This window comes from Ascoidea rubescens (genome assembly GCF_001661345.1).
Source record: "Ascoidea rubescens DSM 1968 unplaced genomic scaffold ASCRUscaffold_19, whole genome shotgun sequence".
Classification (NCBI taxonomy): domain Eukaryota; kingdom Fungi; phylum Ascomycota; class Saccharomycetes; order Ascoideales; family Ascoideaceae; genus Ascoidea; species Ascoidea rubescens.
Window position 1 is genome coordinate 1 of NW_017962931.1, and position 25902 is coordinate 25902.

A 25902-nucleotide genomic window follows, 5' to 3' on the forward strand; every position below is an offset into this window, starting at 1 on the left:
CTCTCATCCAAATTTATGTCTCCCTAGGTCGTTTTCTTTCCTTAAATACCAGGCTTTCAAAAACATTTTGTTTCAAGTCTTTTATCACTTTTTGTTTCCTTTAGTGGTTACTCCATCTCTGGCTCCAAAATTATGCTACTACGATGGACATTCAGTCTAAGTTACCTTTCAACATCATCAGTAAGATTATCTTTTACATTCCAAAGGACAAAGTCTGGCTTTTGACGTTATCCCCCTTTGCTTCGATTTCCTGCTGTGCTTATTCAGGTCTATTCGAGAACTTGGTGGTTCTTGAAGAAACAGATGGAGCAGATCGACAGCCTAAGTATGGTCTTCGTCTGTCAATTATCAAACTCAGAGCATTCTACTGTCGTTTGAGGGTTGAAGATATCATCAGCAATGTTCAAACGTTTAGAAATCATTTCAATTCAACAAAAGAGCTAGATTTGGTCTTTCGTGGTTCAAATAATAATTTTGGATTTCGGTTCTTTCAATTGATCGAAAATGAGCAAATACTCTTTTCGAATTTATCTGTTTTATATTTTACTTCTTTAGCAGATCTTGGTCCAAAGATAGCGAGAAAGATTTTAAACCACTCTGTTCTACAGAATCAACTTGTTCATCAGTTGAGCAAAGTATCATTGACTTCAATTACAGAGTTCAAGCATGTAAAACTTTTTGAGAAAATGTATAAAAACATGAACAGTATTTTATTTTACAATTCAGATCTAACTGAGTTTCCTGAAAGCTCCAACAGAAATCTCTCTCTATTGAAAAGGTTGAGTTTTTTTAATGTTTCTAAATTCCCAAAATCATTGGGTTTTTGGTTGGCATTGGTGAGTTTAGAATCTCTTACATTCAAAAGTTGTAATTTAACGAAATTGCCAGAATTGAATTTCTTAAACAAATTAAATTATCTTAGAGTTACTGGAAATCATTTTGATTTTCAAAAATTTGAAAAATTAGTTAATTTAGAATATTTATTGCTTGAAGCGTTTGCTTTTGATTACAAAACTGTAACTTTTGAAGTTGGCTCATTAGAAAATTTTAAAAGGCTAAAACATTTACAGATTAATAGATATGATTTGGACAAAATACCAAAATTTTTCAATAATTTTATTGACTTGGAATATCTAAATTTAGCCCATAACGAGATCCCAAAAATTGATAATATTAACAACTTAACCAAACTCAAATATTTAAACATATCAGCAAATTGTCTTTATTTAATTGAAAATTTGGAAGACTTGAAAAACTTGGAGGTCTTAGATTTGTCATATAATGGGATCAGCGAAATTAAAATAAATAATGATTTAAAAAACATAAAAATTCTAAATTTAAGCCAAATTAACTTTGCCAAAACAGAAACGCCTCTGCTTTCAAAGTATTTTAGCAATTTAGAACAGTTAAAATATGTTTATAATAATTGTTTTAATTTTGAAGAAATAAAACTATTGAAAAACTTGAGAGATTTGAACGTTAAATTTATGAGGAAAAATGTAAATTTAAAAAAAGAGAATTTTCAAGGAGTTGAGAAATTGGAGAGATTGAATCTACTGTTTAGTAAAATTGCAGATGCATCATTTTTGGAAAATATCCCTAAAACTTTGAAATATTTAAATTTATCACATAACGAAATCGAGGAAATTTACTTTGATATTGAATCTGAAGATAAAAACAGCAGTGAAGATGACAGCAAAGAAAGTAATAAGAAGGTTGTCTTTTACTTGGAAAATTTAGATTTATCATTCAATAAAATCTATCACTGGTGGAGTTTAAATTTAATTGATTTTCCAAATCTAAAAGTCTTAGATTTAAACAATAATGATTTTCAAGAATTCAAAGTGGATGAAGTAAATTTTTTAGAAAACTTGGAAACATTGGATTTATCGTACAACTGTTTTGGAGAAGTTGATATAAAATTTGGAGATTTAAAGAAATTAAAAAATTTGTATTGTTTCAGAGATCAAAAAATTGATCTTGATGCTTTAAGAAAAACAAAAATCCTAAAGGATGGAGACAGCAATGAAATTTCGAATGAAAACAAGAAAGAGAAAGAAAAGGAAAAGGAAAAGGAAAAGGAAAAGGAAAAGGAAAAGGAAAAGGAAAAGGAAAAGGAAATAGTTGAAATTGTTGAAATAGAGAATAGTTGTAATGATAATAAGCAAAAACAAAAAGAGAATTTATGCTCATCTGCTAACAAACACCCCACTGATGATTGCAAAAATGAGATAGAAGAAGCAGCAAAAAAAAGAAAATTGAATTAGAATAAATAATATAGCTATATAGCTATTATAACTATATTGATGCTTTAATTACATAACTTGAGAAAAAAAACCAAACAAATCATTAAATTAATGTTCACATAAACAAAATTTGTTATTGAAAACATTGCTTTCATCTTTATCTTGAGATGATCTTTCTTTCATCAACTGAAGTCTCAAGGTTTTAGATTCTTCAAGTAAGATTGGCCATTCAAACTTGACCTTGTTGTTGTGTATCAATTCTTGAATCTGCAATCTCGTTTCATCGGTTAGATACTTTTTGAATTCTTCTTTATATTCTTGGTCGTCCCACCAGTCTTTTCTTTGAATTGGAACATCACTCGTGGAGAAAACAGGAGTTTCATCACCTAAGGATGGATCAACAACAAAGAAACATAGGATTTTCCTAGTTCCAGGCTTGGTTTTATCTAACAATGAGAACTTGTTAACATGATGCTGCAAGAAGTTGGGAAAAACCAATAGTCTGTTTTCAGTACAGTTGATATGACCTTGATTGCTAACAGCTCTAGATTCTCTTGAAAGACTATATAGGTCCCAAACAGGACCAGTTGCATCTTGTTCGTATTCGTAAAAGTCTTCACAGGCAACAGGAGCTCTAAAGCTTATAGAGCTTCCAGTGATGTTGTCATTTTCGTAATAATATAGGATTGTTGCAACGATTTTCTCATTATCACAGCCCTCAACATGCCATGAACCACCATTATAGGTTGGGTTCTCAGGAGTCAATTCAATATTGGCCAATTTGACAATGACTTTGAGCTCAGGATACAGTTCTTTCAAGTTTAGTAGATCGACTTTGAAATCCTTTTCTTCAATTGGGAACTTTAACGACTTGTTTGAATATGGAAGTAGATGTTTAGTAGTTGTACCATCGTCATATAATTTTTCAATGTAGGATTCAACATCGTATTGGAACCCATAATCTAAATATTCTGCTTTCTCTTTTAAACCATCAACCAAACTTTGAAAGCTCTCATCGTATATTTCTTGGGAAGCAAAAGGAATGGAGATTGATTTGTTGAATGTTTCAAAAGTATTAAGAGCATCTGTTTCTGCTCGAGACAATACTAAAGACAATCCATTTAAACAGGAGTTGAAGATTTTTTGGATATCGTTATATAGATCAGTGTATTTGAATGGATGTAGATTATTGATATATGATTGAATCTCATAAGCATCTGAAGATTTATTGAATTTGAAAACAGTTGGTAACCATTGGAAATTTTCGGAAATATATTGAGATATTTTGTAAGTAGATCTATTTGGTTTGTATGCATCAGCATGTTCAACGATTTTCAACTTGTTATCAATTAAAACAGGCGAATAACCATATCTTAGAGTGTATAACGAAGGATGAAGCAAGTCTAGAACCTGATCATTTGAATTGGGATGATAATCTTTTGGTTCGTTTGCTTCGAGGTTTTGGGCACTTTTAAGAAATTTTGTTTTCAAATCTGGGTTAATAATATCATCTTTGCAAAAAATGTAATCAATCAAACCACAATCATACTTGTCTTCAGTCACACTCTGGATATAATGGAAATACTTCAAATGATCAAAAACATATTTGATTAAATGGTCGAGATTGTCGTAATGGTAGCTGCGTTTCAATAGCCCAGACCTTATTTCTCTCTCCCATTTCGATCTGATTGTTGGATCTTGGTACTTTGTGGACCAGTTTGGCTTTGATCTAATCTCGTAGGATATCAGCTGAAGATCAAATACAATATTCGGTCTTATTGGAATTAAAAAATTATGATAGGTTATAAAAGACATGATGGACAAGATGGAGATGAAATTGGAGTATTGGAAGTAAAAATTGGATAAGAAAATCAGAAATCTTGCAAAAAAAAAAACAAATCAGTGAGTAGATCAGTTAATATAAAAATCACTTCTAGTAAAACAAGTCAATCCCTCAAAATCTTCAAACCAAATATTTTTCACATAACTTAAAAGCATGTTGATTTGAGAAAAGGAACTAAGAAATTTAGAAACAATTTTTGGAATCAATACCAAATTTCAATTTAAATGGAAGGTTAAATTAAAATTTTATTGTTCCAAGAAAGCGTACAAGAAAACACGCAAGAAATAGCGCAAGAAAGGGTACAATAAATAGTGCAAGAACTAATGCAAGAAATGATCCTAGATAATTTCCCAAAAGAGCAACCGCACCATCATTTGCATAAACGCATAATAACGCGTTTTGCATGCACCCATTCAAGTGGTACAGACTGATTGGGTGGGGCTCTCTGTCTTTTCTTCATTTTTGCTGCCTAATCAGGCGAATTTTTAGACTTGGAATTTTATCAAAGAGTTGTGGAATTCAAAGTGATTTGACGATGAATCCCAAGTTTCCCAGCCAAAATCTCCCAAAAAACATATAAAATTACCAACAATACTTATTGAGTAAATATATTCACTTATACGATTTGGTGGTTTTTAATTTTAAGCATAGGGTTCACTCAAAAAAAGGGTAGGTTTTAGCAACACAACTAAATATTGCTATGTGCTGGGTGTTGAAGAGATCAGATCAGACAAAAAAAGTACAATACAATCAGATCATTAAGAATACGACTAGCTCAATCAATCAATTACAAATATAATTATAATTATCAGTTAAGGTGTTATTAAAACTATCATCAAAACCATATCAATTATGTTTTCTGTATGTTATAATGACTTTCAATTAGACGTTTAATTACAAATAATGTGATTTACTAATAGAAAAATTAATTACTTCTTTTCTTTTATCTTTTTTTTTGCTTATTGTTTGTTTATAGGCAAATTCAGATTACAATTATTTATCAAAGATAATCTTGGTCGGCCCATCAGGAGTTGGGAAATCATGTTTATTGCATCGATTTGTGAAGGGAGATTGGAATATTTTAACGTCGCAAACGATAGGTGTTGAATTTTCATCCAAGATAATAAAAATTGGACAAGGATTGAACAGTGTGAAAATGAAAATGCAGTTGTGGGACACAGCAGGACAAGAAAGATTTCGGTCATTAACTAGATCATATTATAGAGGATCAGCAGGATGTTTGTTAGTTTACGATGTGACAAATAAGAAGACGTTTGAAAATTTGCATGAATTTTTCACAGATATTAAGAATCTAACAGAGGATACTATATCGATAATAGTGATTGGAAACAAAATGGATCTATTGAACAAAGAAAATGATGATGAAGATAATCATAACCAGAGTCATAGTAATCCGAACAACCAGGCCAATTTGATAAATAAGCATCGAATTAATGAAATAGGGACTGATAATAATAATATTATTAGTAAAAATAACAATAATATTAATAATAATAAAAATAATAAAAATAATAAAAATAATAAAAATAATAAAAATAATAACAGTAAAAATGAGAATGATATTGATCCAACTAATATAGTGCCAAACTCTGAGGCATTGAAATTGTGTAATCATTATTCCAAGGAGTTTGGATATGAGATTCCGTTGATAACATGCAGTGCATTGACTGGGGATAATATCAATTTTATATTTGAAAACATAGCATCTAGCATATTGACTAAAGTTGAGATTGGGATAATTGATCCAGAAAATTCATCGTGTGGAGTGCAATATGGAGACGTACCAATGTGGGATTCGAATTCGTTGACCAGCGGAAGTATTGTTTCTAATAGTAATTCAGCAAGCAATTTGTTGTTGAATGATAAGAGTAATAAAGGGAAGAATAACAAGAAGAGTAGCAAGGGGAAGAATCGGGTTAAGAATCGAAAAAACATTCTTGAGAGAAGAAAATTTAATAGCCATAAACACAGTAGTAGCATTGGTAATAGTATAGGCAACGAAAATGAAAATTATAATGAAAATTATAATGAAAATGAGAATGAAAATGAGAATGAAAATGAGAATGAAAATGAGAATGAAAATGCAATGGGTAGTAATGATGGAAATGTTAATATTAATAACATTGGTAATTTGAACAATGTCAATAATAATATTAGTGGTAGTAGTAGTGGTAATAAAGGTAATGTTGGTGGAAACTATATGAATTATGGAAACTATGGGTCATTAATTGATGAGGCAATTGATGAATCTGATTATGAAGATGATAGTAATATAGATATCAGAATGAGTGAGAGAGGTAGAAATAGAAGATGTGGAGGGTGTTGTTAGAATTCTAAAATAATATGGAAGGCAAAAAAATAAAAATAAAAATAAAAATAAAAATAAAAATAGAAAAAAAGAAGACAGTACTTATTATTTATTATTTATTATATATTATATATTATATATTATATATTACATATTGAAGATTAATAGTTATTATAATTTGAATAAGATTGGTCATTGCTATAGTTATTGAAACTCATGTTGTTGTTGAAATCAGAGGGATTATGGGTGTTAGTGTTGCTGTAATCGTAGTTATAATCGTCATTGTAAGGTTCAGCATCATCCTCGCGATAATTGGGCTGACTTAGCTCTTTGATTCTCCATTCTTCTTCGAACTTTTCCTTCAAGTTGCCGAGAGTGACAATGATAGAATTGCAGGCCTGTTTTAGAGCAGCCTGGGGCTTGTAGTTCTCACTCTTTGTCTGAATTCTCATTTTGAAAACAGGGAACAATGGGTGCTCTATTTTGTAGGCAGCAAACAAGACCTCTTTGTTTTTCAATAGCTGTTGTGTGAGTAGATTGCCCAAAGTGTGGTCTTCCCTCTCGAAGGTGACGATGATGGTGTTGGGTGTCTTTGGATCAGGATCGATCTTGAGCTTAGGCACGCCATCGGGCAATATAAAGAGTTCGTAGCGATCTGGAGCGTTCATCGAGCAGAAAAGGCAGAGTGTAGAAGCACAGGCAACAGCAGAAGCAGCACAGGCAGCAGAAGAAGCATCTCAGAAATGCTGGACGAAACTGAAAAACGGTTAACTTCCGACCTCAGCACGTGACAGACATACCGAGGAAGTAGCGGCAGCAAAAACAGCACAGGAAGGAGAGAAGGAAGCAGCGCTGGTGGCAAAACAAAAGGGGCGGCACGGAAAAGGGGCAAAGCAAAATAGGAAGCAGCACCGGGGGCAAAAGCATGCTTCTGTTGCCTCTTGTGTCTGCGCCAGAACCGGGTTCCGGTCCAGCCAATCACACGCCGGCACAGCTCAGGTATATCTCTCTTTCTGTTGCTCGCTTCTTCTTATCACTGCTTCTTCTTCTGCTGCCTGTGCTGCTTCTGCTTCTTTTCTTCTCTTGTAAGTCTGCTTCCGGTTCTGGTGTGTGTCCAAGCTCTGCTTTGGCGTTGTTTCTCTCCACCTATCTTTTTCAGCTTCTCCTAGCTCTTCTCTAACCATTTTTCTGCTTTTTAGAATCGCCTCCCTGCTTTTTCCCCATAAAACTCCTTACTCTTTGGTTTTGTTGCCTCTTGTTCTCTTCTATATTTTCCCATAAAATGTATGTATTTTACCTATTTCTCTGAGAAAAAAGAAACATTTGTTGGCTCACCAATTTCTTATCGGTTTTCGGATCCAGTTATCTTCCCCATACCAAAAATCTCAACAACTCTCATATTGTCTTCAATCAATCAATCACCATCTCAACTCTCATCAAGAACCAAAGTAACAATAGGATCCAATTCAATAAACTATCTTCTTTTTTCTTTTTTTTTTGAGATTATCCATATTTATGTCTTATCGCCTGCTTTTCTCTAGTTAATTTTACTTGTTTTACTCGTTTATTCACTCAGGTTTTTTTTGTCTAATTGTTTTCTTTTTTCTTTTGCTCCTTTTTTTTCTTTTATCCTCCTTTTATCGATTGTGTCATTACTAAATTCAATTTCATTTACTAAATTATTTTTTTTATTTGTTTAGTTTTCATCTATCACCACAAATCTTCTTTTTCATAATTGTATCCATAATTATCATCAAGATTGATACTACTAACAATAATATAATTATTTAACTTCAAATGATTTCCTCCAAGAATAAAGATAAAGATCAAAACTCCAACTCAAATCCTGATCAAATTCCTGATCGAAATCCTGATTCAAACCCTGATTCAAATCCTCAAGAAACCTCTTTTTTACATTTAAATTCTCTACCTTCCCCCTACCTTTCTTCTCCTTCTCCTACCTTATCCATACTCTCTTCATCTCCAAATCATTCTCAATCTCCAACTCCAATTCCTTATTCGGTGCCTATGAATTACATTACAAAATCGGATTTTAACAACACCCTCAACAAAAATTTCCATCAAAATAGCAATGACGATAATCAATCAAACTCAAGCCCTTCATTAGTCATTCTATCTAAACAAAACTCTCAAAATAACCAAGATAGTCACAGTAATGACGCCGAGAATCTTGATTCTCTCGATAATGCCTGGTCCTTGATTCTCACTGATGATGGTCTGGAATTGGACGATATCTCTGATAACATTAACTCCACCCTACCCCAAAATAATAATATTTTAAAAAATTTAGAAAATATGGAAAATTTGGGAAAAAGCGGAAAAAGCGGAAAAATCAAAAAAAATGAAAAAAACGGAAAAATTGATAACAAAAAATTAAAGAATCCTATCTCGGATATAAACAGTTCCGACAGCAATGATAACAATATTATTTTATCTGACTGGGAAATTGAAGAAAATTTCAAATCGGATTTACTTCATATTGATAATTCTATTGATTCTCAAATTTTAAATTCTCAACTAATCAACAGCGCTAGTAACATCAAAAATCCTAATAACATCAACAACCCCGATAACACTGATCAATCAACTTCAACCTTGAAAAACTCGTTATCTCAATCTTTTCCCAACTCAATGTCAAATTCAATGTCAAATTCAAATCCCTTATTTGATTCAAACTTGACTTTTCCCAAATTATCAATCTTAAGATCCTCCCCATCTCAATCTTCTTCATTCATAAAAACTAATGAAAAGAAAATCACAAATCCAATCGCAAAATCCAATTCAAAATCTAATTCAAAATCCAATTCAAAATCCAATCCAAAATCCAATCCAAAATCAAGTTCAGCTCCTATACCCAATTCTGATAAAAAAACATTGTTATTGAAATTAAAATCTGAAAATTTATTTAAAAACTTATTTAAAAACAGAAATAAAAGAGATTTGGGTTTATCTTACTGGCAAAGAAGATATCGTGACAAACCTATTAAACGTCATACAAATTCGTCTACCACAAACGTTTTCGAATCTATTTGTGATTTCGTTCGCTCTCTAGTTCTATCCGTACTAATCGTAATTGCTTTTACTTATGGAAACTATATTTTTAATCAACATTATCCAAATTCCTTCTCCACTACTGTTATTGATCAATCCTCTTCTTTACTCAAGGATATCCAGGATTGTGCTTCTGATCTCGAACATTGTCTTTTAATTCCAATTGAAACTCAATTTGAAACTAGAATATCGACAGAAACTCAAATCAAAACGAAATTATTAACAGAAACTTTTACTCAAATTTCCGTTCACACTTCCGTTTCTGTTAACGTTATTGAACATACTCAAGTCCTAACTAAAACCGAAACTGAAACTGAAACTGAATTTATTACTCAAATTCACTTGAAAACTCAAACTCAAACAGAAACTGAATATCACACTAAAACTAAAACTAATACTCAAACTAATTATGAAATTAGTTATACAACACAGACTGTTGAGTTACCTGCGGAGACTATCATCATTGATAGGTCAACTAATCCCTTTTATTCAACTGATTTCAATTTTAATTTCAAAAAATTTATTCATAATTTTAATAATAAATCATTCAAAAGTTATGATAATGCAAAATCTGATTTAATCAAAAATTTCCAAAAAGCTTCGAATCTTTCAAAGTTTTTAATTACAAATAATATCGAGAAAAACTCAAATAAAAAATTCAACTCGACTGATTTGCTATATCTATTAGATCATATTAATCCCGCCAACATTAATCATTATTTGAATCTTTCTGATGCATATAAAATCTTAATCGAATTACCCGGATCTGTTTGCGTTTTATCAAATTCATCAGACTATGGAAAATGTGTTCAAAATATTAAAAAGAATTATAAAAGATTCAAAAAAGATTCAAAAAAGAAATTAGATGGATCAGTTCCCTTCTTTTCTAAGGAATTTAAAAATATCAAATCTTTTGCTGATAAATCGATTAAAAATGTTAATGAAAAATTAAGTGAAAATTATGAAAAGCTTAAAGTCGACATTAATAAAGTGCCTACAAATGAAATTCAAAAAGTCACAGAGAATTTTAAGAAAAAAACAAAAAAGGCTAGTTTATCAGCTGGATATATCATGAAAAAATATTTTAGAAATTAATCATTTTTTGAATGATAAAGAGTCAAGATTTATGGATTTTTTTATTTTTTTTATTATACCTCGTATCCCCTTTCTTATCTATATCTATCACGTATTTGTTTATTTTTTTTCCATTTGACAAAGTCAAATTATTTTATTTTATTTTATTTTATTGAATTTTTTACCAATTTAGTTTTAGTTCCCTTTTTTCAAAGTTGATTAAATTTCAATTTTTTTCTAATTATTTTTATTTTATTTCCTATCTTTGTTGGAGATTTTGATACCATTTGGTTTTAAATAATTATATTATTTTCAATCTATTTTCAACGTGAAAGTTTATGGTTTTTTAAGTGGTTATTTTAAATTATAATGATAATGATGATGTTGATTTTTGTTGGTATTTTTGATGTATTAGTAAGTTCTTGGTCAAATGGTTGAATCATCTATCTTTCGGTATCTTTTGGTATCTTATACTTATATTTATATATTTATTTATACTTATATTTTTATTTATATTTATTTTACACTTGTCTATTTTTTATCTTTTTATTATCAATTGTTTATTTCTTTATATTGGTATATCCTTTTTCTTTTACAATATTAGATTTTATCTATTAAATCAATATATAACTTTAACCCTTTTTTTAAAAAGAACAAACAAACTGTAGTCCTTTCAAGGGTTATTTACGTTGATATGAATTGAAAGAGAGATTATATACAAAAAATACATGCAGTTCATATTATACAGTGGAGAGTAATAATCATTTCGTTATTGGTGAATTATCAGACTTAGTGGTATTAGTTTTGAGGGATTTGTTCTTATCGTCGTCAGGCAAACCAAGCAAGTCCCAGGAAGTTGAATCCATTAGTTTATTGTCCATTCTGCAACCAAGATAGCTTTTGGCAAGCAATCGACAGTTTGGAGCATTGTTTCCCTTCACCAACTGCAAACACTTCAAATACTTCTGCATCTGATCGGTGCATTCACCATCGTGGTCCAAGGGAAAAGAGCCTCTCTCTGGAGGAAAGGTCTTGAATCTTCTGTTAAAGTTGCCAGACATTGAGCAGCAGTTTTAATCGTAGTTATCAATTTATCTATCGATTCATCTGTCTCTCCAGCACCTTCAGCAAAGTCCCCACAATTAATATCGCTGATAAATGGAAAGCTCAAACACCGGTTGGTCACGGGTACACACAACACTATATGCATTGATACGCTTCACTGTGCATATTGTTATGTTTGCACGTGTATTGTTCCAGACCCTAACCTCAAACCCCTATTTCCGCTTTGCAAGGGGTTCTGTATATATCTGCAGAGTGCGCAAGTTCGGATTTGCTCCCGAAGAGGTTTGTGGTTGTTTTGGAAATGGCTCCACAAAAAGACGTTTTTTTCCGATGCGTTTTTTTTTTCTCCCTCAAATTCTTTTTGATCTGTCTTGTTTTGAGTGGTCATATTGGAATATACCGAATATGAAACTGGTTTGAGCAATATAAATTTGGGTTATTTCCAACATTTTTGAGTCGTTGTGATAATTTGTTGAAATCTAGTCGAGATTTATATTTAAACACTGTTTTTTGACCATAAAATGGCAGATGTCATGAATTTTATACCTTCGTGCTTTGCAATTGGTCAATTTGAAATTGAATCAAGTAAACAACTTCTAAATTATAAACAAAACTCAATCTTGTTCAGCTACTTATTCTATAACTTTAATTAACTGCTTTGTTTTACTTTTTTTTGTTTCCTTTTCTTTTCTATTTTCTCCATTTTCTTTTTTTTCTATTTCCTTTCTTTTTCCTATTTTATTAATTGCTTAATTTCCTCATTTCATTTTTTTTCTTATCTTGTATTATTATATATTATTGGCTATTGCTTTCATTTTCTTTTAATATATTCCTGTTCTCTTTTAATTTCTTTTTTTTGATCCCATCCTTCACACTTCTTTTTTTTTATTTATCCTGTTAATTTGGTGTTCAAACTATCTTCTAAATAATAAACTATAATAACCTTCAATAATAAGACCATTATTTTAATTAATTGGCTAAAAATGTCTGGAAAATTATCTCCTCCAGCTATCTTGGAACCTCCAAAAGCTCATTCAAAACAGTTTTCATTTTATCATCATCCTCAAAATAGCAGTTCATTAAGTATTAAAAATTCAGATCCAAATTTAAATTCAATTAAAGACTTGCCAGATAATAATAATAATAATAATAATAATAATAATAATAATAATAACAATAATAATAATAATAATAATAACAATAATAATAATAATAACAATAATAATAATAACAATAATAACAGCAAAAGCAATAACAATGGCCATATTTTTGGATATAGTCATAAAAATAGTAACTATCATAACAATCTTACTGACAGTCCTTCTAGTTATTATCATAATAATGAGAGTCATGAAAAATTAAAAAGTAGTGGAGGCTCAATGGTTGAACTAAAAAGATACTTTAAGTCTTTTCAAAGGTCACATAGTTCAACTTCAAATCCTCCTTCACATCCTCCTTCTCCATCGAAACCACATAGGGATCATATTGATCATAGAGATCATGTTGATCATAGGGATTATAGAGATCATAAAGATCATAAAGACCATAGAGATGATGAGAAAAGTCCTTCAAGATCCTCTTCGATATCAATAACACATTCTTTCTCCAGTTTATTTCATTTCCATCACCACCACCATCATCATAATTCAACAAATAGCACTACTCATAATAATAACAACAACTCAACTCATACTGACTCAACTAGGCCCTCTTTAATTTCTAATAAATCTTCATCATCTTTATTTTCTTTTGGCTCAGATCACAAAAAGAAAGTACATAAAACCAATAGCTGGCAATTAGATAAAGATATTGGCGTTGGTAAAGTATTGGGTGAAGGTGCTGGTGGTTCTGTTCGTGTAATCACTAGAGATTCTGATGGTTTAACCTTTGCTGTTAAAGAATTTCGTCCAAGAAAAAAAAATGAATCGAAAGAGGAATATGCTAAAAAGTGTAATGCTGAATATTGTGTTGGTTCAACTTTACATCATCCAAACATAATCAAAACTTTGGATATCCTTCATAGTTCAGACTCATCCAAGTTTTTTGAAATTATGCAATATTGTCCAATTGACTTTTTTGGCGTTGTTATGAGTGGTAGAATGGCAAGATCTGAAATCAATTGCTGCTTCAAACAAATCGTAAATGGTGTTAAATATCTTCATTCAAATGGCCTAGCTCACAGAGACTTAAAATTAGATAATTGTGTGGTCACATTTGATGGAATCGTTAAAATTATTGATTTTGGTTCAGCTTTTGTATTCAAATACCCTTATGAAGAAGTCTCTCACAAGGCTACTGGTGTTGTTGGTAGTGATCCTTATCTAGCTCCTGAAGTTTTATCTCCAAATAAATATGACTGTGAACCTGTTGATATTTGGTCAATTGGTATCATTTACTGCTGCATGACTTTAAGAAGGTTCCCATGGAGATGCCCCAAAAGCACTGATTCAAGTTTTAAATTATTTGTCATGCCTGATGAACACCCTCATGATTATGTTCAAAGTGCTAAAGACCATCATACATTGCTAACTAAAAGAAAAGGAGAAAAATTATTAAATGAAAAACTGGAAAAAGGGAAAAAGGAAAAGGAGAAACAAAAAGAGAATAATGAAAAGAGTGATAAAAAAAGTGATAAAGAGACTTTTGTGGAAAATCCTGAAATTAAAATTGAAACCGATAAGGATCAAAAAACAGATGACACTGCTAGTGAAGAGGGTGTTGCTAAAAATTTAGAAAAAATGAAAATAAATTCAACCGAAAAGCAAACAAGTGTCTCTATTGAAACTAATATTAAAAAGGATAAAGATTCTAAAGATCCTAAAGATTCTAAAGATTCTAACAACCCAAATGAACATGCAGATGCAAACAAAAAATTTGTTGATTCTGGAGAACAAACCTCTGATCAACAAAACACTCCAGCCGAAAAAGAGACTAACCATAATCAGGAATCAAAAAAACCTAAAAAAAGAAGTTGTGATGAAAAAACAAAAACTGATGTTTCTGAAAATGTTTCTGATGAAGCTTCTACTAAATCTCATGGTCATAAACATGAAAATTCTATTCATAATGCCAATCACCACCATGTTCAAAAGAAGCAGCTTCATGGTCCATATAGACTAATGAGATTACTTCCACACGCTTCCAGACAAATAATATCAAGAATTTTAGAAATAGATCCTGAAAAAAGAGCAACTATGAAGGAAATTTATGCGGATCCATGGTTTCAATCGATATTGTTTTGTTCAGAAGATGAACATGAAAAGCCAGTAAATGCTTTAAATCATAACCATACTATTGTTACTGAAGATTTTATTCGATTTGAAATCTTCAAAAAAGCTAAAATGGAAGAAAAAGCAAGGTTGAAAGTTGCTCAAAAAGAAGATAATAAGGGTGATGAAAAAGACGAGATGGATGAGGAAGATAAGAAAAAAAGTGATGATGTCTCGATTTCAAGCAATTAGGTTGATTATAATTATTAAGATTGATTGTCAAAAGATACAATTTAAGTGTGACATAATCACTTGTTGTATTTTATAATCAATCTCTTGTTGAGTTAAAAAGAATGGTGATTACAAAGAAGATAAGTTGCTATCGCTTGAAATTGTTGTTTAATGAGGTTGTTTTATATTAGCTTCTTAATAACTTATACTATACTATGTTGTATTATATTGAAACACGAATTTGAACAAAAAGGATTTATGATGTCTATTATAATAGTACAATATGATATAGTTTATACGAAAAAAAAAAAAGTCTATACCATTAATTAAAGATTAGTTTTAAATTCTCATAAGTTAAGAAAATACCTGCATTCGAAGGAATACTTTTGACAAGAGTAATGCCCAAACCAGTATAAAGGTCTCTGATTCCTTTATTTTTCAAAATAGTGAAAAAAATAGTTGAAAAAGTTGGATTTTTTATAAAACTATCGGAATTAACAATTGAATAAGTCTGAACTTTTGATTTGACTGAATCAATTGGAAAAATTGACAAATTGAAAATCATTCCAGCAGTTGCGCCGGAGATCAATAATTTTAGATTTTTAACGATTGGAGAATCATTATTTGGATTATAATTTAACGATCTTTTCATAACTTCATATGAACCAAACCACAAACCATCTCCAATAAACTCTCTTGATAATGTTCCTAATTGGCCACTCCAAAACCCAAGAACACCATTTTTCTTGAAAATTGTTTTAACAAAAGGTAAAATATTTAAATCGCTCTTTTTTGGAACATTGTTTGCCATTAATTTAACATCATTGTTGTATAACCTTGTTACTTGCATGTTGCATTTAATTAATTCAACGGGGGTTAAAACAAAAGAAGAAAATATCCCAGAGATTGAGCCACATAGTGTCAATACTGGAAGAGATAATTGAGCATTTTTATTGCCACCATAAAAGTTGTTTTTAATAATGTCTTGTGCAGAGTTATAAACAACAAATAAAATCGCATTTTCCAAAGCAGATCCAATCAAGGGTGAAGTTAAACCTTTATAAAAACTTGCAAAACCTTCATGATTATAAGTGTATTTGATACAGTCGAATGCACCAACAAATTTCAAAGGTTTATTTATTGGTTGAGATTGTAGTCTCACCTTTATGGTGTCCAAAGGATACTCGAGAAACTTCCCACAAGAGCCAGCAATCTACAGTTGTTAGAAAGAAAAAGCCAAATTCAAAGATGAGATATAAATTGAATGAAGCTTGAAAGTTTGATACTAACAGATCCAAAAAGAATATCTTTTCCAGAATCTAGTGGATTCATTTGTATTTTGGGTTTTTTTTCTATTTTCTTTTCGGCCAAAAATTTCTCATGCGAGAACATCTAGCTTTCTTGTGTAAATTTCACGATTTTTTTTTTGGACAATGCTGTCTTCTCGCTGAAGATATGACGATAAAGGTGTGTTTTATAACTCCAAAGAGCCCCAGCAAAATTCTAAGATGAGTAAGATAAGTACTTCAGCAAAGAGATAGCGATAAAGAGTTTGCTGTGCAAGAAATGACCATCTTCGCAATTGCCTGAAGATGGTTGGCTTTTAGCTTCATCCAGCTTTGAATGACTTGGAATGACTTTGAATGCTTCTGTTGAGGACGCTTAATCGGCAAATTCAGATGAAGCAGAGGAAAAAGTGCTCACATCCAGCTGTGTGGGTGCTCACGCGGATTGTGCGTTGTAGTGCGTTTATATTTTTCCGGTTGTTGCTTTTTTCAAACATTTTTCCGGGTCTGAGAATATTTGTGCACGTGCTGATACCTGTAAAAATGCTTTTTTTTCTTAGGTGTCGACCAGATATTTGAGAAGAGAAATGAAAAACCCCAACAGATTATTATTACTCACGTGCATCACAAGTCTAAAAGCAATATTTCCAGAATGCAAATCATCGAAAGAACTTTTCATGACTAAATGCTAAACAGATAAATGGGAAGGAAGAAATCATCCACAGGAAAAGGGTTTTTCAAGTCATCTTCACGATCGATATGTCACAAAAACAGTGATCACACAGCGAGAAAGATTCCCAAAACAATAAAGCCATCAAAGGCTAGGCAGATCATTCGAAGATATCATGTATTATTAAGAAATAAGTCCTCTATAATTTCAAAACTAAATAAGCTATTTTTGATAAAAAACGACGAATTTACTGATGCCAGAAATATTGAGGCGATGGTAAATACTGATTATAAGAAAAGTGACTTGATATATAAGCTAATAAATAAAAATCCTCAATATAATTCAATTTACTTGACAAACAAAAATCTTATTATAGGAGAGAACCAAAAAGTCTTACCTAACAATGGAAGCGATTTCTCATCGGTTTCTCAATTAAAGACGTTCGAAAAGTTGTTTGAGAAATTGGGCAAAATCGATGGTGAATTGGTTAATAGAGGAGGCATTGAGACCTATCAAATTGCTTCGATGGATGGTCAAGATTCCAAAAGAGGTGGTGATTCATCAAAGAGATTGATAAAATGGGTTAATGAGTTTACCAGTGAAGACAGTAAAATAGATAATTTAAATTCTGTCTTGGAGATCGGCTCGTTGAGTACTAAAAATGAAATATCAAGAAAATATCAAAAAATTTATAGGATTGATTTAAATCCTCAAAACCCAAATATTCATAAACAAGACTTCATGAAAATGGAAATACCGAAGAAAGGAAAGGATAAATTTGATCTAATAAGTTTATCGTTAGTATTGAATTTTATGTTATCTTCAACGGATAGAGGTGAAATGTTGAAAAGAATTTGTTATTTTTTGAAAAATCCTTTAGAAGGACATATGGAAGAAAAAGGAGAAAAAAGTGGTTTAAACAGTATATATCCATCTTTATTCTTAGTGCTACCACTACCTTGTATTAAAAATTCAAGATATCTCAATTTGCAATTATTAACCGAAAAAGTAATGAAACCCTTGAATTTCAGTATAATAAAGCAACATGAATCAAATAAATTATTTTACAGTTTATGGAAATGGCACGGTTTAAAAAAAGACACTGATATTATCAATATCAAATATAAAAAACAAACAATACAGGAAGGCTCTAATCGTAATAATTTTTCAATATCCTTTTGAAAATATCTTAAAAATGTCTTTTTGTTTTAAACAATCCTTTTTATCAAATGCGTTTTTAGATTTTTGATTATTGAAAATTTAATTTTGCAGTACACAATATTCAATAGTTTTCAAGTTTTCAAGTTTTGTAGTTTTCCATTACATTTCACCTGATATAACCAGCTAAAATATCTTCTTTTAAAACAAAAAATTGGGAAAAAGATGCGATTTCTGTGGATCGAACACAGGACCTTCAGATCTTCAGTCTGACGCTCTCCCGACTGAGCTAAAACCGCTACCTTTGCCTCAAATATTCTTTTACTTTTTTACATATTAAAAATATTTATTTATTCTCAAACCCATTGTTTTGGTTTTACATTTTGTAAATTTTTTTATAGCAATTGATGGTTGATCCAAGAAAGAGAAGGCAGAGATTTTCACTGCCAGTTTATTCGTCATGACCAAAGAAGATAAGGAGTATCTTAGACTATTAGAAATCCAGAGGAAGAATTTTGAAGCTCAATTTGAGCCTGTGGACTTTGGTTTCAAGAATAACGATAGCAGCCATACTGAATCATTGAGCTCAAACGATGAAAGTTCGGATGAACAAGATAATACTACAGACGATAACAGCTTTCTAAGTGATAGCATCGAGTCTGAAGATGAAGAGTTTAAGGGGTTTGATGATGTAGTACCCGAAAAATCTATTCAGAAACAACAATATAAGCCTGTTGTGGTAAAATTTAATGATAATCAAAATAGAACAATAGTATCCAAAGAAGATAAAAAACTATCAAAATTGGGTAGAATTCCTGATATTAATACAATAAATAAACAAAAGACAATCAAATCCATAAACAAATTAGAAGAATCAATTAAAAGCGAGGATGTTAACGAAATGGAAAATTTGAAGAATGATGTTCAACTACAAAAATTATTATCTGAATCACATATTCTATCATCTGGAATTTTATCTAATACCTACTCGGGTGTAGATGTGACGTTGAAGACTATTAATGAGAATTTTCATGATGGTCAGCCAGTTGGTAAATTGAAACTAAAGGCAATGCATCAAAAATTAAGCAATTTATCCGAAGATTCTAGTAGAAAGAAATTAGATAAAGTTCCCATGAAAATTAGGAAAGAAATGAAGAAAAAGCAAATTCAGAGAATTCAAAATCATGAATCAATGGCAAAAGAAGGTGGAATTGTTCTAGCTAAAAACAAAAAATATGAATTAAGGGATTTAGATTTGTCCAATTCTTCTAAAATAACTTTAAAATCAGATAAAATCGGTAAATATACATTAGGCAAAAAACAGTTAAAGGAAAAAAATAAAGTTAGATCAAGGGGTCTTAAAATCAATTCACTTGGTAAATTTACCAAGAATGGTCTACAATTAAGTAAAAAAGATATAGATAGGATTTATGGTAGATAGGATTCATGTTATTTATATAATGATAGAGTTGGAATACATATAGGCTGTAGTTACTATCTGAAGTGATATGAATCCAAAGTTAACTGAGGCGAAACCAATACCGAAAGAATAAAAAATGGTTGTTGATAATTCTCGCTTCGTGTTGAATCTTAGACAGTTTGTTTTTTTTGTTAATTTTGAATGTATTTATAATAAGATTATAGTAAGCTAATCTTATTTTTGTTATTTATAAACATTGGTACAATTCTGTAAAATTATCAAAGCTACGCACTTAATCTGAGAGAATATTCAATACTTGTAAGAGATGGACATTTAATAATTATGTTGTAACTAATCAATCCATAAATCCATTAATTTATTAAACATAGAATAAAAATTTGAATAACAATGTATGAATCTTTGAAATGATGTCTTATAATAATATATTTTCGTTTCATTTTTTTTACAAAAAATTCACTTTTTTAAGAGGAATGTCCTATTTTGAAATTAATATATAATGAAATTTGTTTTAAGTGAATAAAAGTATGTATATTTATTACCGATAATATGTCTTTGATGTAAAAGAACTGTGAATGAATTAATAAAATTCAAGAATGAAGTGAAAAAGTGCTAAATAACAAACAGAATTGATCAGCATAAAAACATAAGAGTAAATTAGCTTAAAAAGTATTCAAAAATTATTTTGAAAAAAAATGATGCAAAGGAAATGATAAATTGAATAAAGGGAACAAAAAAAGTCTCGGAAGGATGATTAAATAAAATATTGAAAATAATACAGGCTCAATTGTATGAATAAATAAAAAAAAAATAAAAAAATAAAAAATAAAAAATAAAAATGAATCAGTAAAAAGAAAGTTTATTAACTGAAGATTTTTCAAGTCTTTCATTAAGAGCTGCTTCTCTTTCAGCTTTTCTTCTTTCATGTTTTGTAAGAAATGATTCTCTTTTTTTTGTAAATATTGAATCAACTTTCAGATGCTCAATGGCATATTTTTCGTTGTCTTTTTCGCTGATATTTCTCCTTAAATGGTGTTTCCCAATGGTGGTGCTAATACTGTTATTGTTGTGAGTAATATTTAGATTTTGATTGGGAGTATGATGTAGAATACGAGTTGGGTTTGGTTTATTGCTGGAGTTAATATTGATAGCACTGTTGTTGTAATTGTAATTGTAGTTGTAGCTGTAGCTGTAATTATTGGCAGCAGTGTTTGGGTTGCAATTATTGGCTTGAGTATCTTTGATGTTGTTGATATTGGTATTAGTGGTATTATTTATAGTGATTTTGGGGGTATTGGTAGGGGAGAAAGAGCCATCGTCATTTAATTTGACATCGATACTACATGCTTCAATCATTGTATTTGCAATAAATGAGTATAAAGCTATCCAAAGGTTTTCAATTTCTGGGGTGAAAGCATCGCCAAATCTTTCGTAGAGGGATTTGAAGACAGCTATACCCAATTCCTGAAAGAATCTTGGTTCAGTGCCAAAGATAATTCCATGTCTTCTGCCTATTGCACCAAGATAATCGCTCAAGCCAGACAAGTCTTCAAGATTTAGGATGGCCATTCTTAGGATGCCAGCGAAATGAAGAGCCTGGTGGTTAACAGATGGTAAGAGGCCATCTAAATCAGGGTTGATAAGAAAGGCATTTGAATGGATTTCATTCCAAAACTGGATCGAAGTGAAGACATGAGAGAAAGAGTTTATCTTTGAGTTTTTATCAGTGATTTTCAAGTAGCCATCGACAGTTTGGACAGGAGGAATTAAATTTTCATTCCAGGTTTTTCTTAGTAAAGCCATTTCATCTGGGGTGAATTTCAATAGTGAGTCGTTATTGCTGTTGCTGGTGTTGGTGTTGGTTTTTGTAAGGTTGTTTTTAGTTAAAATGGAGGTTTTTTTGATTGGAGAAGATTTAATTGAGGAGTTGTTGGAAGAGACTGAAAACTGGTCAATATTGGAAGAGATCGAGGATGTGTTTGTATCGATGTGATCATTGAGAGTAATTTGATTTGATGAATCAAGAATTGAGTCGTTTTTTTTGGATAGAGTGTAAAGTGAGGAAGCTACTGAAGTGTTATCATGAATGACAGTTTTATTTGGGTTTTTATTCTTCAAGAAGTAAAAGGAAGTTGATAAAGAGTTTGATAATAAGTTTGGATTTGAATTATGGGAGCTTATTATGTTTTGACCAATATCGCTGTTGCTACTGAGTGAATAATCGTCTTTTGTACTATTGTCTTTCGTTGCAAAAGAATAGTAAGATATTACATCAGATTGGTTATCACTGTTGTATTTTTTTGGGTCTCTTTCATGTTTGGCTGAATTTGAGTGCTTGAACATTTTTCTGAAACCAAACGACATTTTGCTGTTATTGATCGTTGTTGATATAAAAGATAAAGATGGATGATGAGAAATAAATCGAAGAAGAAAACAATAATAGGTTAAATATAAATTTAAGATGACAAATAAAAAGAAGAAAGATTGGAGATGATGTGGGTAATTTAAATATAAATATAAATATAAATATAAATACAAATACAAATACAAATACAAATCATTAATAAATAATTTTTATTAATTTAATTAATGATTTGCTATTATTCTTCTTTTTTTTTTTTGTAATTTTGCATTTTTGAATACTATGGAAACTATTGAAATTAAGATTATTGGGATTATTAAGATTATTGAATTTTGTAAATGGGTAGTAAATATACTAGAATATTTAATCGAATAAAAGCCAAACGCCCAAATTGGATGAAATTCTATGGAAAATTTAAGGAAAAGTGAGAGAAGATTGGAAGAAAATTAAAAGAAAATTAAGTGGAAACTAAATTGAGTTGATTTAAGATTTCTGGAAATAAAATAAATCTTTAAATCTTCAATTATAATTAGAAATTAATGGTGGATAATGGTGGTTGATGTATAATAATGGTGATTAATGGGAAACAATGCATGTTATTCACTAAGTTAGATGAAATGAGTATATAAGAGCAAATTACTCAGGTAAATTATTCAAATAAGGTGGCCATTTATTCATTAAATCCACCATGGAACCATTCATCAAGCACTAGCTTTGGAATTGTGATTTGGGGCAGAGGCAGTAAAGCAGCAAAAGCTGCAAAACAAGATGCAAAACAAAATGCAAAACAGCAAATGTGGGTTCATTTGGGAGAATTCTGTGTTATTCCCAGCGAGCTGAAACGAGCAACGCAGCCAGATGAGCTTCGCAGCTGAGACACTCTAAAGCAGTGGTGTAGATCTTCTTCCTCTGCTGTCTCTGCTTCCTGTGCTTCTTCTGCTTCTTCGGCTCTCGCCCATCGGCCACAGCTCGGATGTTTCGCACTGAATTCGTCCTGAGACAAAAACACTGATCTGCTCTGAGGCAGTTTCTCTGTCTCTTCTCTCCCCTTCCTATTCCCATGCTCTTCACCCTCGTCCTTCGTTTTTCCCTTTTCTCTCTTCCTCTCTCCCTCTCCCTCTTTCTTCTCTTTCCTCTCTTTCCTTCCCAAACCACGCACCAAAACCACCTGTTGTCCCAGCGCAAAGTGACTCATTCGCCCAATCGGGAAATACCCCTCGGTATCAGCACCGCGGGTCGTCTCCCAATTAGGCAATCGTGCCTGGAGCTTATTCAAACGGGAAAAAATTCGCTGCTTTCTAAAGACGCGTATTTGTGCATTTTCCTGCTGCAGAAGACGCACATGATACTGCCGTATTGGGAACAGCCGCCCGTCCTGTGAGTAAACCAAAATTCAAAGAAATTTTTCAGCTATTTAAGCATCGCTTTTCAGTGGCCTTAACTGCAAGAACTTGTTATTACTGTGAATATCCTCGATATCTCTGTGGTGTTTTGTAATATAACTGTTGGAAGCTGAATCAATTAAAAATGAGCTGCACCATTGCTGTAAAGGCTGACGTTGTTGCCTATCCAACTTTCCTTGCCTTAGGTTTGATTCCTGATTCCTCAATCAAGGTTGATTTTGTTGAAAAGATTTCAAATTCCAGCAAGATTTCATTGTTGTTGAATAACGAAAATGATATCAAGATTGATGACATTAAATCCTCTTTAATCTACATCTCCAGTTTGTTCCCGGACTATTTCAAATTTGATTCAATTATCGAAAACTGGGTAGATTTCGCGTTGGCCAATCTAATCAAGAAAAACTTCAATGATTTATCAAAGGATTTAATTACTTTGAATAACCATTTGAACTTGAGAACATATGTAATTGATTATTCAATCTCTCTCGCAGATTTGGCCATTTTTGGAATAATCAAATCAAATCCTATCCTTCTCTCAATCATTAAATCCGGTAATTACATCAATATAACACGTTGGTTTAATTTGATCGATTCAATTGCTTCAATTCAATCTTCAATTACTCAATTCAATGGATTCAAACTACTCAACTCAAACAAAAACAAAGGCAAAGGCAAAAAATCTGCTTCTGCATCAAATAATGGCAATAACAATTCATCCAAAAAGACGCACAAGGCTAATTTCAATATCGACTTAAAAGACGCTCAAGATGGTAAAGTCGTTACTAGATTTCCTCCTGAGCCTTCTGGATATCTCCACATTGGACATGCTAAGGCTGCTATTCTTAATAAATACTTTGCGGACATGTACCATGGTAAATTGATTATAAGATTCGATGATACTAACCCAGCAAAGGAAAAAATGGAATACCAAGACTCAATCATTGAGGATTTGCAATTGTTGGGTATTAAAGGTGACAGACTAACCTTTTCTTCGGACTACTTTGACGAAATGTACAACCTCGCTATTAACATGATTAAAGAAAACAAAGCCTATTGTGATGATACACCATTAGAAACAATGAGAGCTGAAAGAATGGATGGTATTAAATCCAAAAGAAGAGATGCGTCGGTTGAAGAAAATTTGGACATTTTCACCAATGAAATGAAAAATGCCACTGAAAAGGGTTTGACGTATTGTTTACGAGCTAAGATCTCTTATGACATTCCAAATAAAGCTCTTAGAGATCCAGTGATTTACAGATGTAATTTAATTCCTCACCACCGAACTGGGACTCAATGGAAAATGTATCCAACCTATGATTTTTGTGTTCCTGTTGTTGATTCGATTGAAGGTGTGACACATGCATTAAGAACCATTGAATACAGAGATCGTAATCCGCAATATGTTTGGATGCAAGAAGCGTTGCATTTAAGACCTGTTCATATTTGGGATTTTGCAAGAGTCAATTTTGTTAGAACATTATTATCAAAGAGAAAATTGCAATGGTTTGTTGATAAAAAGTACGTTTCAAACTGGGACGATCCAAGATTTCCAACGGTTCGAGGTGTTAGAAGACGTGGGATGACTGTGAAGGGGTTGACAGATTTTGTTATCAGTCAAGGACCATCTAAGAATATTATCAATTTGGACTGGTCATCAATTTGGGCATTTAATAAAAAAGTCATTGATCCAATTGCTCCAAGACACACAGCAGTTTTCAAGAAAGATGCTTGTTTGATTAGTTTAAGCGATGGGCCAACAGAAAAGACCATTGAAAAAAGACCCAAGCATAAAAAGAACCCTGATGTTGGCGAGAAGGATGTGATTTACACATCAAGTTTGTTAATTGATCAAGATGATGCATTGGCTATTGCAACAGATGGCGATAAAGAAATCACACTAATGGATTGGGGTAACATTGTTATTGTGAACGTTGTTAAAGATGAAACAAGTGAAGTTGTTAAGGAAATTCAAGGTAAATTGAATCTACAGGGTGATTTCCGTAAAACTAAAAAAAAGATAACTTGGTTGGCTAATACGGACGATAAAGTTGAATTGGATCTAGTTGATTTTGACCATTTAATTACCAAGGACAAATTGGATGAAGGTGATAACTTTGAGGATTTCCTTACCCCAAAGACAGAATTCCATACTCCAGCTTACGGTGATGTAAATGTGTCTCAAATGAAAGAAGGAGACATTATTCAATTTGAAAGAAAGGGATACTACCGTCTTGATAAAGCGGCTACAGAATCATCGCCAGCTGTTTTCTTTACTGTTCCAGATGGTAAAACTGTAAGCAAGTATGGTAATAAGAAATAGAAGTGGAAGAATTATGTATTTATCTTTATTGTATTTCAAGGTTGTTTTTCTTTTTTTTTTCTTTTCTTTTAGATTTTGTTTTGAAATTTGAAATTTGTTTTGGATCCATTTTCTTTGGATTGTTATTAAACTTGTTTTAAATATTATACATCAATTAGTTCACTCTAGTACATGCTGTTGAGAAGTAAACCTT

The 25902-nt window shown here is 31.4% G+C and overlaps 13 protein-coding genes and 1 non-coding gene across 14 annotated transcripts; 7 read left to right on the plus strand and 7 right to left on the minus strand.

Annotated features, from left to right (window-relative positions):
* Positions 1-143: 143 nt before the first annotated feature.
* On the plus strand, positions 144-2267 carry ASCRUDRAFT_15640 (leucine-rich repeat domain-containing protein; the record flags this gene model as incomplete). Its single annotated transcript, XM_020189358.1, has 1 exon — positions 144-2267. The coding sequence occupies one exon, from the start codon at positions 144-146 to the stop codon at positions 2265-2267; it is 2124 nt and encodes a 707-aa protein (XP_020044554.1).
* An 87-nt stretch (positions 2268-2354) lies between these two features.
* Positions 2355-4061, minus strand: ASCRUDRAFT_10300 (DUF4246 domain-containing protein; the record flags this gene model as incomplete). Its single annotated transcript, XM_020188555.1, has 1 exon — positions 2355-4061. One exon carries the CDS (start codon positions 4059-4061, stop codon positions 2355-2357), a length of 1707 nt encoding a protein of 568 aa, XP_020044555.1.
* A 557-nt stretch (positions 4062-4618) lies between these two features.
* Positions 4619-6462, plus strand: ASCRUDRAFT_88371 (Rab family GTPase). The gene is made up of 2 exons (XM_020194992.1): positions 4619-4950; positions 5066-6462. The coding sequence occupies exons 1-2, from the start codon at positions 4942-4944 to the stop codon at positions 6437-6439; spliced, it is 1383 nt and encodes a 460-aa protein (XP_020044556.1). The 5' UTR covers positions 4619-4941; the 3' UTR covers positions 6440-6462.
* A 170-nt stretch (positions 6463-6632) lies between these two features.
* Positions 6633-7125, minus strand: RPB11 (DNA-directed RNA polymerase II core subunit RPB11; the record flags this gene model as incomplete). Its single annotated transcript, XM_020195123.1, has 2 exons — positions 6741-7125; positions 6633-6676 (listed from the first exon to the last, which is right to left on the minus strand). Exons 1-2 carry the CDS (start codon positions 7084-7086, stop codon positions 6633-6635), a joined length of 390 nt encoding a protein of 129 aa, XP_020044557.1. The 5' UTR covers positions 7087-7125.
* A 783-nt stretch (positions 7126-7908) lies between these two features.
* ASCRUDRAFT_121768 (uncharacterized protein) lies at positions 7909-10955 on the plus strand. The gene has a single exon (XM_020188897.1). It carries the CDS (start codon positions 8216-8218, stop codon positions 10583-10585), a length of 2370 nt encoding a protein of 789 aa, XP_020044558.1. The 5' UTR covers positions 7909-8215; the 3' UTR covers positions 10586-10955.
* Positions 10956-11376: 421 nt separating this feature from the next.
* On the minus strand, positions 11377-11619 carry COX19 (Cox19p; the record flags this gene model as incomplete). Its single annotated transcript, XM_020189734.1, has 1 exon — positions 11377-11619. A coding segment is annotated over one exon (243 nt), but the record flags the coding sequence as incomplete, so codon positions are not given.
* A 1824-nt stretch (positions 11620-13443) lies between these two features.
* On the plus strand, positions 13444-14925 carry HRK1 (putative serine/threonine protein kinase HRK1; the record flags this gene model as incomplete). Its single annotated transcript, XM_020189653.1, has 2 exons — positions 13444-14505; positions 14722-14925. Coding segments are annotated over 2 exons (1266 nt in total), but the record flags the coding sequence as incomplete, so codon positions are not given.
* A 466-nt stretch (positions 14926-15391) lies between these two features.
* ASCRUDRAFT_39656 (mitochondrial carrier) lies at positions 15392-16401 on the minus strand (the record flags this gene model as incomplete). The annotated part of the gene is made up of 2 exons (XM_020190950.1): positions 15392-16282; positions 16360-16401. The coding sequence occupies 2 exons, from the start codon at positions 16399-16401 to the stop codon at positions 15392-15394; spliced, it is 933 nt and encodes a 310-aa protein (XP_020044561.1).
* Positions 16402-17063: 662 nt separating this feature from the next.
* BMT2 (25S rRNA (adenine2142-N1)-methyltransferase) lies at positions 17064-18298 on the plus strand. Its single transcript, XM_020194078.1, has one exon. It carries the CDS (start codon positions 17299-17301, stop codon positions 18205-18207), a length of 909 nt encoding a protein of 302 aa, XP_020044562.1. The 5' UTR covers positions 17064-17298; the 3' UTR covers positions 18208-18298.
* Positions 18299-18409: 111 nt separating this feature from the next.
* ASCRUDRAFT_t171 lies at positions 18410-18482 on the minus strand. Its single transcript has one exon. It is a non-coding gene; the product is annotated as a tRNA-Phe (tRNA).
* Positions 18483-18619: 137 nt separating this feature from the next.
* Positions 18620-19930, plus strand: FAF1 (Faf1p). Its single transcript, XM_020194079.1, has one exon. It carries the CDS (start codon positions 18644-18646, stop codon positions 19622-19624), a length of 981 nt encoding a protein of 326 aa, XP_020044563.1. The 5' UTR covers positions 18620-18643; the 3' UTR covers positions 19625-19930.
* A 494-nt stretch (positions 19931-20424) lies between these two features.
* On the minus strand, positions 20425-21985 carry ASCRUDRAFT_93192 (uncharacterized protein; the record flags this gene model as incomplete). Its single annotated transcript, XM_020195124.1, has 2 exons — positions 20425-21561; positions 21814-21985. 2 exons carry the CDS (start codon positions 21983-21985, stop codon positions 20465-20467), a joined length of 1269 nt encoding a protein of 422 aa, XP_020044564.1. The 3' UTR covers positions 20425-20464.
* Positions 21986-22391: 406 nt separating this feature from the next.
* On the minus strand, positions 22392-23424 carry ASCRUDRAFT_77964 (uncharacterized protein). Its single transcript, XM_020194080.1, has one exon. It carries the CDS (start codon positions 23176-23178, stop codon positions 22786-22788), a length of 393 nt encoding a protein of 130 aa, XP_020044565.1. The 5' UTR covers positions 23179-23424; the 3' UTR covers positions 22392-22785.
* Positions 23421-25891, plus strand: GUS1 (glutamate--tRNA ligase GUS1). The gene has a single exon (XM_020194081.1). It carries the CDS (start codon positions 23511-23513, stop codon positions 25707-25709), a length of 2199 nt encoding a protein of 732 aa, XP_020044566.1. The 5' UTR covers positions 23421-23510; the 3' UTR covers positions 25710-25891.
* The last annotated feature ends 11 nt before the right edge of the window (positions 25892-25902 follow it).

Coding starts and splice junctions, on each gene's coding strand:
- ASCRUDRAFT_121768 (XM_020188897.1), top strand. CDS start 8,216: ATGATTTCCTCCAAGAATAAAGATAAAGATCAAAACTCCAACTCAAAT.
- BMT2 (XM_020194078.1), top strand. CDS start 17,299: ATGGTAAATACTGATTATAAGAAAAGTGACTTGATATATAAGCTAATA.
- FAF1 (XM_020194079.1), top strand. CDS start 18,644: ATGACCAAAGAAGATAAGGAGTATCTTAGACTATTAGAAATCCAGAGG.
- ASCRUDRAFT_77964 (XM_020194080.1), bottom strand. CDS start 23,178: ATGAGTCACTTTGCGCTGGGACAACAGGTGGTTTTGGTGCGTGGTTTG.
- GUS1 (XM_020194081.1), top strand. CDS start 23,511: ATGAGCTGCACCATTGCTGTAAAGGCTGACGTTGTTGCCTATCCAACT.